The 18,047-nt window shown below is 44.5% G+C and overlaps 1 protein-coding gene across 1 annotated transcript; it reads left to right on the top strand.

Moving 5' to 3' along the window:
* The first annotated feature begins 14,033 nt into the window (after nt 1–14,033).
* Nucleotides 14,034–17,558, top strand: mfhas1 (malignant fibrous histiocytoma amplified sequence 1). Its single transcript, XM_034191845.1, has one exon. The coding sequence runs from the start codon at nt 14,526–14,528 to the stop codon at nt 17,556–17,558; it is 3,033 nt and encodes a 1,010-aa protein (XP_034047736.1). The 5' UTR covers nt 14,034–14,525.
* Nucleotides 17,559–18,047: the final 489 nt, after the last annotated feature.

The raw sequence follows: 18,047 nt of genomic DNA, 5'->3' as shown, positions 1-18,047 counted from the left end.
ACCATCTAAAGCATGCACATTTAACGGTGACGGGAGTGCTTTGACCGGGATGCATGCTTAGGTCATCACCTTGAGATCTAAGAAATTTCCCTTAGCCCCATTGTCAATTAGTGCAGGTAATGAGAGTGAAAGCTGACCAAACAGGATTGTGGCCAGGACTTGGGTGCAAGATGAATTAACACCCGTGAACTGGACCCGTGAACTCTCACCCGAAGCCTGGATCTTATGGATGAGCTTTTTCTTTTGGCCACACGAGACAGGAGCTAAGTACATGCCCTTTAGCACTGCAATAGAGACCTACTCCCGCCTCCAATGCCGCTCATTTGGGGACAATTTTGCCCTGCCCAGCTGCATGGGTTCATCAGCAGGGGCAGCTGGAGGACTGGAGAGAAGGGGCCCAGCGGAGCTCGGCAAAGAATGACCTAGTACGTGTCGCGGAGGGATCTGGGTGGGCGTGCCACTCTGGCTTTTCTCCCTCTGATGCTCCCTTAAGTGGTTATCAATTTTGATTACCAGAGCTATAAGCTGATCAATATCATGTGGCTCATCCTGTACTGCCAGCTCATTTTTGAGAACCTCAGACAGGCCGTGAATGTAAACACTCCCCAACACCTCGGGATGCCAGTCCGCCTCAGCGGTGAGAACATGGAACTCGACGGAATACTCCACAGTGCCGTGGTGTTCCTTTTGGAGGGACAGGTGCTGCGAGGTGGGGTGCTTCCGCATGGGATGGTCAAAAATAAGGCTAAACACCCAAGAAAAAGCTTTGAATGACTCTAATAGAGGGGACTCATTATCCCAGAGAGCAGTGACCCAGGTACGAGCCTCTCCACGGAGCAAATTAATCACATACGCCACCTTGCTGGACTCAGTCACGTAATGGGAGGGGCGCTGAGAAAAAAACAAGGAGAACTGCATCAGAAAAGCCGAACAAGTATTTACATCACCGGAGAACGGATCTGGGTGACAAATGTGAGGTTCGTGGGTCTGAACTTCCACCGCTGGTGCTATTACTGAAACTGGAAGAAACAAAGCTGCTACAGCCACCGGAGGAGGTGAAACAGGTGGGGGCACATTTGTGAGCTGATCAACCTGAGTGGTGAGTGCAGTGAGATGTGCCTGTGAGACAGCCAGCTGTTGTGTGAGTGTTTGAACATGCTCCAGGAGAGTGTCAAGCTGCTGTTGTTGCTTCCCCAGGAACTCTCCCTGCCGAGAGATGGCTCGCTGGACAGAGTCCGTTCCTGCTGGATCCATGATGCTGGCCAGAAACTCCTGTTACGGGTTGCCCGGATGGAGTTGGACCCAAAATGCAGGGAACAGAGAAAGTGGATGAGCCAAAAGATTTACTACAAAGGTGAATAGAGCCAAATAATGAAAATTGCAAGGTGGTTTGAGGAGTGGAGACACGGCCCGCACAGCAGTGGAACCAGGGAGCCGTAATCCACTAGTCCAGTTCCCAGCGCGAGGTGAAGTGCAGATTGATCCAAGAGTGCGACCAGGTGGTCGTCCACAGAGCCGACAGAGTCAGAAAGGAGATGACAGAGGGGTAAGTGACGAGCGGGTGGCACGTGAGCACAGAAGTGAGAGACTAAGCGCTAACAGCAATCACATTAGCTACAGTGAGCTATAGGCAAGAGATAGCAGCACATCAATCACTGAGCGTGGAAATTTTGAAAATAACTGCATAGGAATGCACAAATTCAGAATGTACAGCGAGGCCAGGTACCAGGCTGAAGACACTGAGTTTCTGGTGCAGGTGGATGTGTTGAACCAGGCTAAATACTGTGCACCATGATGAGTGGCAGGTGTGACAATCCCCAATCAGCTCCGTGTCCAACCACCTGGGGAGAGAGAGAGAGAGAAAAGACAGAAACCAGGCAGAACCCAAGGCGACACAACCACAAGTTTGAACATTAAATATCTGTGTGTTAGTGTTAGTGCCCATGACATGGGCAACTTACACATCTGTGATGGCACCATCAATGCTGAAAGGTACATCCAAGTTTTGGAGCAACACATGCTGCATCCAAGCAACGTCTTTTTCAGGGATGTCCCTGCTTATTTCAGCAAGGCAATGCCAAGCCACATTCTGCACGTTACAACAGCGTGGCTTCGTAGTAAAAGAGTGCGGGTACTAGACTGGTCTGCCTGCAGTCCAGACCTCTCACCCATTGAAAATGTGTGGCGCATTATGAAGAGCAAAATATGACAACAGAGACCCCGGACTGTTGAATAACTGAAGTTGTACATCAAGCAAGAATGGGAAGGAATTCCACCTACAAAGCTTCAACAATTAGTGTCCTCAGTTCCCAAACTCTTATTGAGTGTTGTTAGAAGGAAAGGTGATATAACACAGTGGGAAACATACCACTGTCCCAGCTTTTTTGAAATGTGTTGCAGGCATCCATTTCAAAATGAGCAAATATTTGCACAAAAACAATAAAGTTTATCAGTTTGAACATTAAATATCTTGTCTTTATGGTGTATTCAATTGAATATAGGTTGAAGAGGATTTGCCGATCATTGTATTCTGTTTTAATTTACATTTTACACAATGTCCCAACTTCATTGGAATTGGGGTTGTACAGACTGAGCCACACACTATTGTTCCAACTGGATTATGAGCAGTGCAACTTTTGCATCTCAGTTTACACTGTAAATAACATGTCTATTGTTGTCTTATGCACCATATTGCTCTTTTATTATATTTTTATTTATTTCATTTTATTTTTATATCTAATCATTGCTGCTACTGACTGGTTGTCACCAACAAAGTTTCATTGTTTATTACAATGACAATAAAGTCTCTCTTATCGATCTTATGTGGAATGAGTGACCTGACTGACAGGTAAGAAGGTTTTATCTTTTATCTCATGTCATCCTTGAAAAGAGTCTTTAAGCATATTTTTTCAAAAAGCAAACTGTTTGTATTTTTTAAACTCATTGCAGATGTGCTATTCTGTTGGTAGCTTGTTTTAGCTGCACTAACGTAGCCAGAGGACGCACACAGACTTTGAAAGAAAAAATATAAATATGTATGTAAACCTCTCAGTGGATGTGCTGCTTTTGCTCCCTGTATCGTCACTGCGCTCTGAGATACAACGAGACGAGAAGACTGTTTCTTCAGGTCAGAGCTGCTGCACAAAACAGCGGATGTGCAGCTTGTAAGATCCAACTCAGTTTCATTAAAAACATTTGGACAGGATTACTAGTACACATAGTGAACATCTTATACTGGTACTTTGATATTATGGTGTAGGTATGGTGTAAGCATAGAAAGCTCTGCCAACATGGCAACACCCAGAGCAGCCAGGCATCTCTGTAGAAAACATATGGATGTCCAGAATATATGAGGTTGTCAGGGTTGGAATTTTGCTTGGTGTTCTGTTTTATTTTGTCCTTTTGTTCTGTTAGTTACTTTTTCATTTCATTGGTTTTGGTTTGTTTCTTCTCTTGCTGGGTTTTTCTGCTTGGGTCTGCCTGTCTCTGTTTGTCTTGTCTCTCCCGCTTGGATCTTGGTGATGGGTGTTTCTCTTTCTTGCCACACCCTGATTCTGGTGCTTTCCATGCACACCTGTTCCTGATTTGCTGATTACCACCTGTGGTTATACAAGCTCACAAGGTGTGTTTGTCCCTCACCAGCTCTCTTCCTGTGTTCCATAGTACTGCCTGCCTCTTTATGTGTTCCTGACCTCCAGCCTGTTGCTTCAACCACACCTGTTTGCCTGATGATTTTTGTACTGCTGCTTTTTCAGGACTGCTTACTCATGTACCGACCTCTGCTGTCCTCAACAGTAAAGTCTTCTAAAAACCTGTTCCAGTTGGCGGTACAACACCACAGTAAGCAGCTCGCACAGCAATAAGACGCTCTCTCTTCTGGGTTTAGCGCTAAATGCCAGGACTCATTGATGGAGTTGGTGAGCGCCCAGATGGGACAATCATTGTCTAAGCTAGATCATCAGGCTTCTACTGTTCCAGCCACCGGCAGCACCAGTGTGCCTCCACTGGGGCCGTCAATGGTCGCACTGGCTTCTGTACCTGAACCTGACTACTGCAATCTGCTGTCTCCGCCTGAACACTTCTCAGGTGAGTCCGATGACATCAGACCTTTTATTACTCAGTGTGAGTTCAACTTTGAGCTCATGTCATGTAAGTTCCCGTCCAACAGGGCGAAGATAGCTTATGCAATCACACACCGCCATGCTTTGGCGTGGGCAACAGCTGAGTGGGGTCGCCGATCTGCCACCTGTGCCTCTCTTCCGGCATTCACAGTGGCACTGCAATCAGTTTACCAACACAACTCTCCGGGGTGAGAACCAGCACATACCTTCATGAGGCTGAGGCAGGGTAGACGCTCAGTCACTGACTATGCTGTGGACTTCCGCATACTGGCAGGCAAGAGTGATTGTAATCCCGTGGCACTCCATGACATCTTTTTCCAGGGGCTTGCTGAAAACATCCAGGTGGATGTTTATAATAACCAATTGTCAAGCCAGGGGTGCCACCGTGCGGCCAAAAGCTGACTTATAGGTGATTCAAAATTCAATTTCGCTTCCGTGTGGGATTGGCCGGTTTCTACCACCCGTAAGGAAGTCCAAAGGTTCCTGGGCTTTCCCCATTTCTACCGAAAGTTCATCCTTAATTTCAGCACTATCGCAGTTCCGCTTCATGAATCCGTCTGGCCTTTCATGTGGACGCCAGGGTGCGACGAGGCTTTTAGGGTCCTAAAGCATCGCTTTATCGTGGCCCCCATGCTACTCCTCCCTGACCCTGCTCAAAAGTTCGTGGTTGAGGTAGATGCTTCTGATACTGGTGTTGGAGCAGTACTGTCACAAGTGAACTTCTCAAACGATAGGTTGCACACATGTGCCTTTCTGTCAAAAAAGTTGACTGCTGCTGAATGAAACTACAACTAAGTGTTGTTAGAAGGAAAGGTGACGTAACACAGTGGTAAACATACCAGTGTCCCAGGTTTTTTGAAACGTGTTGGAGGCATCCCGAGCAAATATTTGCACAAAAACAATAAAGTTTATCAGTTTGAACATTAAATATCTTGTCTTTGTGGTGTATTCAATTGAATATAGGTGGAAGAGGATTTGCAAATCATTGTATTCTGTTTTTATTTACATTTTACACAACGTCCCAACTTCATTGGAATTGGGGTTGTATGTACATCAGTGAGCTCCCTACAGATGACCAAGCTTCTCACCTTATCTCTAAGGCTGGGCAGACACTGTACGATATTTTCAATCGCTGTACTCAGCTCCAGCTCAAACTGTACAACAAAACCGCACGGTGTAAAAGTTCAGAGTGCACGATTTATGTTCTCACACTATACGGCCCGATGCTCTGATGCGATCTGACTGTTCAAAAAAATGTTTATGCTCTCTCCTGTGTTTGCACATGCGCAGTGCGAGAGGTTGGGGTAAATCAGCTCGTAGACGCTTGTAGTGCTGCTTCAGCTGCATGATACCCTCACGAGGGCCGATTGCCTATTGGAAGGTGTTCCTGAGAGGTTAAACGCAGCTTGTTACTCCATGTATACTGCACGATGCAGGATGCACGATTAAGCTGAAACTTGGCGCTATCCAAAAAATTCTCACACGAGTGAAAAATTGGCTGAAAAAGGGCTAAAACTCACACAATGTAAGCCCAGCTTAAGGGAGACACCAGCCACCCTCCTGAGGAAGCCCACTTTGGCCGCTTGTACCCACGATCTAGTTCTTTCGGTCACGGTCCAACCCTCATGACCATAGGTGAGCGTATGAATGAAGATTGACCAGTAGATCGAGAGCTTCACCTTTTGGCTCAGCTCTCTTTTTGTCACAACAGTACGGTAGAGCGAATGCAACACCGTCCCTGCTGCACTGGTTCTCCAGCCAATTTCAAGCTCCATTGTCCCCCCACTCGTGAACAAAACCCCAAGGTACTTGAACACCTTCACCTGCGGCAAGACCTCATTACTCTACCTGTAGTAGGCAATCCATCGGTTTCCTGCTGAGAACCATGGCCTCAGATTTAGAGGTGCTGATCCTCATCCCAACCACTTCACACTCGGCTGCGAACCAATCCAGTGAGTGTTGGAGGTCACAGGCCAATGAAGCCAACAGGACCACATCATCTGCAAAAAGTAGTGATGAGACCCTGAGCCCACCAAACATCTAACTCTCCTCCCCCCGACTACGCCTCCATATCCTGTCCATCAATATCACAAACAGGATTGGTGACAAGGTGCAGCCGTGGCGGAGGCCAACCCCCACCAGAAACAAGTCCAGCTTACTGGCGAGCACACGAACACAACTCTCACTTTGTGAGTACAGAGACTGGATGGCCCTGAGAGCTGGTCGATTGTTCCACAGCCAAGACAGAACCTACATTGCCAACAGAAATAAACCAGAACATCTCTTGCCTGAGGACACACACACACACACACACACACACACACACACACACACACACACACACACACACACACACACACACACACACACACACACACACACACACACACACACACACACACACACACACACACACACACACACACACACACACACACACACACACACACACACACACACACACACACACACACACACACACACACACACAATAATGTCCAGTAACATAATAAGAGCCAGTAACATAACAGCCAGTGCAAACCTCCGCCAGCCCTAGTTTGCAATTACACAAAGTTTTACCTTGGAAAAAAGTTTAAAGTCCTGTTAGAAGTGACTTTTCAAAAGCTAAAATATAATACAAAATATTGATCAAAGTGGAGCAGATAACTGTAACAATTGTTAATTTCTGGAAAAAAGCACCAAAATTGTCTCTCTCTTACACACACACACACACACACACACACACACACACACACACACACACACACACACACACACACACACACACACACACACACACACACACACACACACACACACACACACACACACAAACAAACAAATGGCTACTTGACCAGGTAGGGTTCAGTTGAATTACACAGGGGTCAAAATTAAAAGATGCTCCAATCATACACCACATTATTTTTCTGTTCATAAAGATTCCAAAAAGGTATATTTTGGACCATCTATGACAAAATGTTCTGGAGTTATGGATTAAAAACAGCAAGAATGGTGTCAAAGGTCAATTATTATTGATAATACACAATCTATAAAATTACTGGTTAACAGGGTTTTAAAAAGGAATAGTTTGCACCATGTGTCATGCTTAGTTTTCATGTTACAGGGTATGCAAAGGTTTGGGCACCGATAATTTTCATGATTTTGCTTTATAAATCATTGGTTGTCTGGATCAGAGATTTCAGTTAAATATATTATATAACAGCCAAACACACTGATATTTGAGAAGTGAAATGAAGTTTATAGTATTTACAGAAAGCGTGCAATAATTATTTAAACAAAATTGGGCAAGTGCATAAATTTGGGCACCCTTGTCATTTTATTGATTTGATCAATAAAATGATCAATCATTTTTAGAAGACAATCTCATCCTTGAAAAATTCCATTCTGGGTTTAGATCGCGACACAGCACTGAGTCAGCACTTTTAAAAGTTCATAATGACATCACTTTGTCTGTGGATGCAGGGAATCCTGCTGTGCTCGTTCTGTTGGACCTCACAGCAGCCTTTGATACTGTGGATCACACAGTACTTGTTTCCCGGTTGGAACATTTTATTAGCATTCATGGTACTGCACTTAAGTGGTTTAGATCATATTTGGCTGAAACAAGCTTTTCTGTCATGATTGGTGACCTTTCCTCATCAACTGCTCCTCTGTGCTGTGGAGTGCCGCAGGGATCTGTCCTTGGGCCGATTCTATTTTCTTTGTACATTCTGCCATTGGGGTCAGTTATAACCCAGCACAATCTGTCCTTTCATTGTTATGCAGATGATCTACAAATCTATCTGCCTGTGAGGACTAATGGAAGTGATGCTTTGTCATCATTATTTAATTGTATTTGTGATGTAAAGCAGTGGCTGTCCCAAAACTTCCTTTACCTGAATGATGGTAAAACTAAGATCATGGTGTTTGAGCGCACTGGCATACCAAATGTGGTAACACCAAATTTTGGTGCTTTGGCTAACTATGTAAAACCAGCTGTCAAGAATTTGGGAGTGATATTTGACAGCTGTTTGAGGTTCAATCAACAGATAAATTCTGTTGTCAAAGCTAGTTTTTTCCAACGTGATCTTGAGACAGCCATTCATGCTTTCAGCCATTCATGCAGACTTGATTATTGTAATGCACTTTATTCAGGCATTAATCAGTCGTCTCTTGCACGTCTCCAGTTGGTGCAGGATGCTGCTGCTCGTCTTTTGACAAACACTTTTAGGCGTGAGCATATTACGCCCGTCCTGTACTCACTCCACTGGCTTCCAGTTCATTTTAGAATTGATTTTAAAATTTTAATGTTTGTTTTTAAAGCTATTTATGGCCTTGCACCTCCCTACTTGTCTGAAATATTAACTTTGCACACCTACAGTAGGACGTTAAGGGCGTCTGGCCAGCTTTACTTAGATGTTCCATGGTCAAGATATAAACGCTGGGGTGATCATGCTTTCGCGGTAGCTGGCCCCAGACTGTGGAATGAGCTACCTCTTGAGTTACGTACTATTCCTGACCTAGCACTTTTTAAATCTAAGTTAAAGACTTATTTATTTAAAGTGGGGAGGTGACATGTTCTGTTATTTTTATGTTCTTTTTTATGTTGTTTTAAAATTTTATATGTGTTTTATTTTTGTAAATTTGTGTTTTTAATGTTAAGCACTTTGGACACCAGTCGGTGCTGTAAAGCGCTTTATAAATAAATGTTGATTGATTGATTGATTGATTGAATACATTTAGCACTAATTATTGGAACACAAAATTGGTTTGGTAAGCTAATTGACCCTTGACCTCCTTATACAGGTGAATCCAATCATGAGAAAGGGTATTTAAGGTGGCCATTTGCAAATGTTTCTCCTCTTTGCATCTCTTCTAATAAGTGGCAACATGGCAGTCTCTAAACAACTCTCAAATGACCCAAAAACAAAGATTGTTCAACATCATGGTTTAGGGGAAGGATACAAAAAGCTATCTCAGAGATTTCAGCTGTCAGTTTCCACTGTGAGGAACATAGTGAGGAAATGGAAGACTGCAGGCACAGTACTAGTTAAGGCCCGAAGTGGCAGGCCAAGAAAAATCTCAGATAAGCTGAAGTGAAGGATGGTGAGAACAGTCATAGTCAACCCACTGACCTGCTCCAAAGACCTACAACATGATCTTGCTGCAGATAGTGTCTCTGTGAATCGTTCAACTATACAGCACATTTTGCACAAAGAGATATTGCATGATGCTGTAATGCAGAGGAAGCCTTTTCTGCTTACACGCCACAAACAGAGTCGCTTGAGGTTGTTATGTGTCGACGCGGGTTGAGGAGCGGACCTGCGTCTGACGGAACCCAGCACTACAAATAACCAGAAAAGCGGTTCCCAAAACAATATATTTATTTCACCCGCTGTGCTTAAAAAGTGTAAAAACAAAAATAGCGTCCTTCTGGTGGAGTGACTGTTGGCACGCTCTCCAGCGCCCGCAAGGATCAAAGCCCGGCGCTCCTGGACTCACTACCACCGCCAAACACCCCCCAGGTGGACACGACAAACTGACTCTCTGTGAAGCAAAGGAGAGGTGAGGTAAGTCAGCAGTTACAACAATAACTTTCAAAAGACACATGCTATCAGCAACACATTCAGGTCTGTATCTTTTTAACTTTATGCAAATGAGCAGCTTCTCACAACAGGTGGAGGATCACTTATCCGCACGCCACAGCAGTGAGAAGCAAGCTGCACAATTCTCATCACAATTCAAGTATACTGTGTAACAAAACACCAAGTTACTATCAACAATTAGTCAAACACTTAATCACCTTTGATGTGTGCTGACAGCATGTGTCCTCACCCTTCCTTGCTTCACGGGCTCGATGTGTCAAACCCAGGCGCGGTCCTCAGCGTCTCACAAACGAACATCACAAGGTCGAGTTCCCGGCAGTTCTGCTTGAATCACACATGACTTAAATGCAGAACGCCATCCAATTATCTGCTTCAGCTGAAAGTCTTTAAGGTTGCATGTGAGCACCATTCACAGGTGCTGCACATGATGATGAGGGTGAAGGATTCTTCAGCCAGCACCTTCTCCACAGACAAATCAGCTCTCATGCCACCTGGAGAGCAAAGAAAAGAAAAGAACACCAAAATATCCAGCCACACCCCCCAACACACAACAGAGGTATGCTAAAGCACATTTGGAGAAGCCAGATTCATTTTGGAATAAGGTGCTGTGGAGTGATGAAAGTAAAATTGGCTTATTTGGACATAACAAGGGGCGGTATGCATGGCTGAAAAAGAACACAGCATTCCAAGAAAAACACTTGCTACCTACAGTAAAAATTGGAGGTGGTTCCATCATGCTGTGGGGCTGTGTGGCCAGTGCAGGTACTGGGAATCTTGTTAAAGTTGAGGGTCACATGGATTCCAGACAATATCAGCAGATTCTTGAGAACAATGTTCATGAATCAGTGACAAAGTTGAAGTTGCGCCAGGGCTGGATCTTTCAACAAGACAACGACCCTAAACACTGCTCAAAATCTACTGAGGCATTCATGCAGAGGAACAAGTACAACGTTCTGGAATGGCCATCTCAGTCCCCAGACCTGAATATTATTGAAAATCTGTGGTGTGATTTTAAGTGGGCTGTCCATGCTCGGAAACCAACAAACCTGAGATGTTTTTTAAAGAAGAATGGTCCAAAATACCTTCAACCACAATCCAGACTCTCATTAGAAGCTATGGGAAGCATTGAGAGGCTGTTATTTCTGCAAAAGGACGATCTACTCAATACTGATGTATTTTTCCTGTTGGGGTGCCCAAATTTATGCACCTGCCTAATTTTGTTTAAAGAATTATTGTACACCTTCTGTAAATCCTAGAAACTTCATTTTGACCCCTGTACAAACTGAAATTGACCTTTGTCACCTTTTTTTTGCTATTTTTACCCCATAACTCCAGAACATTCAGTCATAGATAGTCCAAACTATACCTTTTTGGAATCTTTCGAATGTGTTGTGGTTTTCAATATGACTGAAGCATTTTTAAATTTTGAGCCATGTAATTGTTCAGTTTACCCCGAGCTGACTGCCTATTGAAAATCCAAGTGGCCAATCTGTTTTTTTTTTTCCCTAAAAAGTCGTATTTGTACCAGATATGATGCGTCTATCACCATGTGCGAGTTTCCTACTTCGGTAAAGTTAGAAGATATTCACAGATTCGAAGTTCACGGCCCAATAGATCTGAAGAGAAACATTGTAGAAAAACAAACAACACTAATTTCTAACCTCAGGAAGGTAGACAACAAACTACAACCTTATTTGTATTCATATGGGCCATCTTCTGAGCTGGAAAAATAACACTGATCTGAACGGGCAGGCGGCAGCGAAACGGAAGCTTAGGGACCGTCTACAAAGTGCAAACACAAAAAAAATGACACCAGAAAATTATTGAATAAATCATTGTAATAAGGAGTGATATCACCAAATTCACTGCACACATCAGTTCTGCTTACTATACTACAGAGCTCAGTTTGGGAAAAATGTCATTGTGAAAAACTTTGAAGAATTTTTAATTTTTTAAAATTTTCAATATCATCAATGTTATAAGATAAGATGTAATCAAAGTCACTGCACACAACAGTGTGGTGCTGCTGGTCATACTACAGCACTAGGTTCGGAAACAAGTCATTTTAAAAAAATTTGGAGAATGTTTTTATTGTTTAATTTTCAATAGCATCAATGTCATAAGGTTTAGTGACACAAAATTTGCTCACACATCAGTGATGTCCTGCTGATGATACTACAGAACTCAGTTTGGAAAAATAATTTAAAACATTTTGCAGAATTTTGTATTGTTTACATTTTCAATAGCATCAATATCATAAGGTGTAGTAACACCATATTCACTGCAAACATCAACCCCTGCTGGTCATACTACAGCACTAAGTTTGGAAAAAAAGGAATTTTAAAAAATTTTGGAGAATTTTTCATTGTTTCAATTTTCAATAGCGTCAATGTTACAAGGTGTGGTGTCACCAAATGCACTGCACACAACAATGGTCCCCTGCTGGTCATACTACAGCACTCAGTTTGGAAAAATGTAATTTTAAAAAAATTTGGAGATTTTTTTTTTTTTTTACAGTTTAGATTTCAACAGCATCAATGTTATAAGGTGTGGTGTCACCGAATTTACTGCACACTGATGTTCTGCTGGTTCTACTACAGCTCTCAGCTTGGAAAAATGTCACTGTGAAATTTTTGGAGATTTTTTTTTTATTGGTTAAATTTTCAATTGCATCAGTGTTATTAGGTGTAGTGACACAAAATGTGCTGCACACATCAGTGGTCCCCTGATGGTTATACTACAGCACTCAGTTTGGAAAAATGTCAGTTTAAAATTTGAGAAATTTTGTTGTTTACATTTTCAATAGTATCAGAGTCATAAGGTGTAGTGACACAAAATTTACTGCACACAACTGTGTGGTGCTGCTGGTTATACAGTAAACTGGTGACACCACATCTTATGACTTTGATGCTATTGAAAATTTAAACAATAAAAAAAGTCTCCAAAATTTTTTAAAATTACTTTTTTCCAAACTGAGTTCTGTAGTATAACCAGCAGCACCCCACTGCTGTGTGCAGTAAATTTTGTGTCACTCCACCTTATGACATTGATGATATTGAAAATTTAAACAATAAAAAATTCTCCAAATTTTTAAAAATTACTTTTTTCCAAACTGAGTATTGTAGTATAATCAGCAGGACACCACTGATGTGTTCAGCAAATTTTGTGTCACTAACTACGCCTTATGATGTTGATGCTATTGAAAATTTAAACAATGAAAAAATTTTTTAAATTACTTTTTCCCAAACTGAGTTCTGTAGTATAATCAACAGCACATCATTGATGTGTGCAGGGAATTTTGTTTCACTAAACCTTATGACATTGATGCTATTGAAAATTAAACAAACAAACAAAAAATTCTCCAAACTATTTTTTAAATTACATTTTTCCAAACTGAGTGTTGTAGTGTGACCAGGAGGGGACCACTGTTGTGTGCAGTAAATTTGGTGACACTACACCTTATAACTTTGATGCTATTGAAAATTTAAATGATACAAATTCTCCAAAATTTATTATTATTATTACAAGTATCATTATTATTGCTTATCCTTGCACACGCTGTTTGATGCACATTTTCCTCCACTCGCATCCATCTTGTGTGTCTTTTTTTAAGCGCTGAAGTAACATGTGAATTTCTCCACTGTGAGATCAATAAAGTCTTATCGATCAAAGTACCCACGTTTCCTGAAAGCAACATCATGTGAGCACTGTTTGCTCTGCTGTCACTCACAATTCCACGCCCCTCTCAATCGAAGTCACGCCCTCCCACACCAGAAGAGGCCAAAAGTTTAAAGCTGAAAAAATAAGATGTGAAAGTGAAAAAAAGAAATATGAAACCAAAAAGATAAGATTTGATTCTGAAAAATTTAATCCTGCAACTGATAAAAATGACACATCACCTTAAAGTATATTTCAGAGTAAAAAATGAAAATAAATTATTTGATCAAAATAATTACAGAGCTGAATCAAAAGTATATTTAAACTGAAAAATATATCTTACACTTATTTTTAATTGAATAATACTTTTTAAATTATTAGAAAATTCAAGAACAAACACTGAATTTTCAGTTTCAAAATTTATTTTTTTAATCTTTTATTTTTTATAGATTACAAAACTTTTGGCCTGGATTTAGTTCCATAGTAGCTCGTTGTCGCCCTTCCTGAGGCTCGAAATCTAGTGTTGTTTATTTTCCTACAACGTTTCTCTTCAGCTCTATTAAACCGTGAACTTTGAATCTGTGAATATCTTTCTAACTTTACCGGAGTCTGTTGCTTCGTGTATTTGCTGGTGTTTTATTTGGAGGGCGGGACCGGCGGGTGTAACCGGACACCGGCTTTCTGACAAAGGAGGGCGGGGCGGAGGTGTGACGCAGAGGAAAGGGCGTCGCCGCTGCGTTCGACACTGAATCGTTTTTCCAGCATTTGAAGCAGGGATTGTTTTGAAACGTTTCGCTGGCTGCTCGCTTCGTGTGTTTGTTGGAAATGAACTAAAAAGGAAACGCGGAGGTGACTGAGCTCTGGACGAACGGTTCCGCATCCTCCGCCGAACCTCCGGGTTCGACGGTGTTCGGCTGCTTCGTTGCTGCGGCACAGAGGTACGTGGGCCCGGGAGAGGACGGAGGGAAGCGCCGAGCCCCGAAGCCATGACGGAGCCTCGGCAGCGGCACCGATTCGGCGGCGGCGGCGTCCTGGACGGGTTTATTACCGAGCGTGGCGAAGTTAGAAAGGATGCGTCCAGCCGTCTGTCACGGCTCAAAAAGTTGATTATTCGCCGGCACGGAGCGGGTAAGGCTTCGCTATGAAAGGCCTTTCAGAAAACCCGGACGGGAGTCCGGAGCGGGTCATGGAGCGGGTCAGGGAGGACAAGCTGAAGCTGTGGAGGGATGCTGCCCTCAGGTCCAGAAAGCTGCGGAGCGACCTGCGTCAGCTCACCCTGTGCTCCAAAACCGACCACACCATCACGCTGCCCGACGACATCGGGGACATCGAGGTTCTTAATCTGGGTAACAACTTGCTGCGGGAGCTCCCGGAACGTTTGGGCTCCATCTTCAATAACCTGCGGGTCCTGGTCCTGCGTAGGAACCGGTTCAGTGCCGTTCCCTGTGTGGTCTTTGAGCTGGGCCAGCTGGTGGAGCTGGACATGAGCCACAACTGGCTGAAAAGTATCCCAGAGGATGTGGCTCGACTGAAAGGCCTGAAAAAGCTCTGTGTCAGTCACAACAAGGTCCAACACCTGCCGGCCCAGATCGGCACACTGAAGTTTTTGGAGGAACTAGATGTTAGTTTTAATGATCTGCGGGATTTCCCCCGGTCGGTCTCCAGCCTGTCCGGGCTCCGCACACTTGATGCAGATCACAACAAACTGAACCGGTTCCCCCCAGAGATCCTGGCCCTCAGGGCGCTGGAGGAGCTGGACTGTTCTGGCAATAAGTTTGAGGCTTTACCAGCCGCCATGGTCAAGCTGCAGTCCATTCGAATCTTCTGGATCAGTAGTCTTCACATTTCCACTTTACCAGACTCGTTCTGTTTCCTGCACAATCTGGAGAGTCTGATGCTGGATGCCAACAACCTCCAAGAGCTGCCACCTTCCTTTTGCAACTTGCAAAAACTGAAAATGATCAATTTGTCCTCAAATAATTTTGACATCTTCCCACGTGCTATTTTAAGCATCACAGGATTAGAGGAACTTTACCTCAGCTGGAACAAACTGACCTGTGTTCCCGAGGAACTCGGACAGCTGGTGAATCTGGCAAACCTCTGGCTGGACAATAACAAAATCACACATCTGCCGGATTCTGTTGTGGAGCTGGGCAAGCTGGAGGAACTTGTTTTACAGGGGAACCAAATCGCCATACTTCCAGATAATTTTGGGAAGCTGTCCAAAGTCAGCATTTGGAAGGTGAAGGACAATCCTCTCATCCAGCCTCCTTACGAGGTGTGCATGAAGGGGATCCCGTACATTGCAGCCTATCAGAACGAACTGGGTCAGGCACACCTCGCTGTCAAGCCCAGACTCAAAGTTGTGTTGGTGGGGCGCCAGAACGCCGGGAAAACCACACTCAGGCAGCAGGTGGTCGGCAAACACAACCACAGATTCCAGGGAAACACAGGAGTTGAAGTTGCACAGTGGGCGGCACATGCCGGTCTGACGTTTCTGATGTACGATCTTTCCGGGAAGCAAAACTATGACTTCATCAAACCTTTTTTTCTCTCCTCGGGGGCCCTCTATGTTCTTGTAGTCAACCTCAAAGCTTACTCACCCAAAGAGTTTTATGCCCATGTTGGGTATTTTCTCCACCTGCTGGGTGCCAAAGTCCCCCACGCTGTTGTCTGTTTGGTGGGCACACATGCAGATCTGTGTGGAGCGCAGGAGCTGGAGGAGAAAACACTGGACATCCACATGCAGATCTCCATGCAGGAAAAACGGGATGTCCAGTGCCTGCAGAGCCTCACGCAGCAGGTGGACCACGCTTTGGAGCTTGGCTTCAAGGTCCGCACCCTCAGCCCTCACATCCTTTTCTATGGTGTCTCCGACAAGAACCTGCAGCGGAAGAAAGCCCAGCTTCAATCCCTGCTAAACCAAAGGCTCCAGATCCTGTCTCCTGTTCTGTCTGTGAGCTGCGCACACACACAGACCAACATTCAGAGGCTGAGGGAGAAGCTCGTGTCTGTCGCAGGTCACAGCGAGATCTTCCCCAACCTCCACCGTGTGCTGTCAAAGTCCTGGCAGCTGATTGAAGAGCTGCACTTTAAACCCAAAGAACTGTGGCTCTCATGGTTGGATTCGGCCCGGCTGGGTCTCCAGGCCGGACTGACAGAGGACCGGCTGCACAGTGCCTTATCCTACCTGCACCAGAGCGGGAACCTGCTCTATTTTAGGGACAATCTGATGCTGAAGGATTACGTGTTTCACAATCTGCCCAGATTAATTTCAGTTCTGGATGCATTCTTTCAGAGGGATGAGTCTGACCTTTTGAACAGACTCCTAGCTGGAGTTGAGTGGGGGGACAATGTGAGTCCAGTTCTAGATGATGAAAAGGAAGAAAACATCGCTGTGGTTCATCTCCAGCACCACGTGGAGGGCTTTCTCCAGCACGGCCTTTTACCCTCCAACATCATCTGCCTGCTCCTCAGACCCCTCATCCAGACTCAGGAAGACCTCCTCCTCATCATGGAGCTTCTGGAGAAGATGGGGATCTGCTACTGTGTTAACAAGCCCTGCAGCAATTCTCCAAACAGACCCACTATATGGTACAAGTTCCCGAGCTGTGTCAGCCATGAAGAACCCCGAGCAGAGGCCTCTGTGAGCGGGAGCCCTCTGCCGCTCTGTCCATTCTTCTCTGTGGAGCAGGTGCAGATTGAGTACAGCTTCCCCTTCTTTTTCCCTCCTGGACTCTTTGCACGGTTCAGTGTGCAAATAAACAGCCATGTGCTTCAAAGGACAGACAGCGGACGCCAAATCGTGGCCTATCGGGGAAAGGTTCCGGTGGTGGTCAGCTGTGGGCCTTCCAGGGGGAAGCTGCAGACCCTGTCCATCGCCAGTCATGCTTCCCTGCCGAATATTTGGACTGCTTGGCAGGCCATCACGCCGCTGGTGGAGGAGCTGAGCGAGCTGCTGCGGGAGTGGCCTGGACTCCACTACTCTGTCCACATCCTGTGTTCCAAGTGCCTGAAGAAGGGCTTGTCCAGCCCACACGCCTTTCCAGGTAAGACACCTCAGCCAGCTGCTGTAGAACTGACCACATATGGAAGTCTGTGTTTGTGCTGGGACGGAGCTTTGTCTGCAGAAGTAGGACAGGGAAGGTTGTCTGTGATCTCCACCACAAAATGAAACATTTCAGGTCTTCTCATAATGTTGCCTTTCAGCTTCAATTCTAAAATATCACATGAACCGTTTAGGAATTCAAAATTCTAGCCAGTTGTCTTTCGAAGAGGCAGGAAGGAGACTGGAGAGGGAAGCCACCACGACCTCCATACAGCTCTGGACTGACAGGCTTTTGTGCCTGTAGACAACGTTCATCAAAAGAAGGCGGGAACCTTTAGCTACATTTTGCCAGAAGGCACATGGGAGACTCGAGTCTAGGTTTGATTAGTCTTCTTGGACAGTTGAAACGTGATTGAAGTGGACTGCTTCCAGAAACAGACATTAGCTCTCCAGAATGTTAGCTGAGGCTAAATTGCTGACAGATGGTCTGTCAGTCAAAAAACACAAACCAGAGATGTGACTGAGAAAAGGCTTTAATGTTGACTCTTCAGTGCCTGATGCTAATGGTAGAGTAGAGTAACTTTATTGATCCCCAGGGGGAAATTAAGGTGTCAA

This window comes from Thalassophryne amazonica, chromosome 17, assembly GCF_902500255.1.
Source record: "Thalassophryne amazonica chromosome 17, fThaAma1.1, whole genome shotgun sequence".
Taxonomy (NCBI): Eukaryota; Metazoa; Chordata; class Actinopteri; order Batrachoidiformes; family Batrachoididae; genus Thalassophryne; species Thalassophryne amazonica.
The sequence above is the reverse complement of the archived record's forward strand: the minus strand, read 5'-3'. Positions and strand labels throughout refer to the sequence as shown.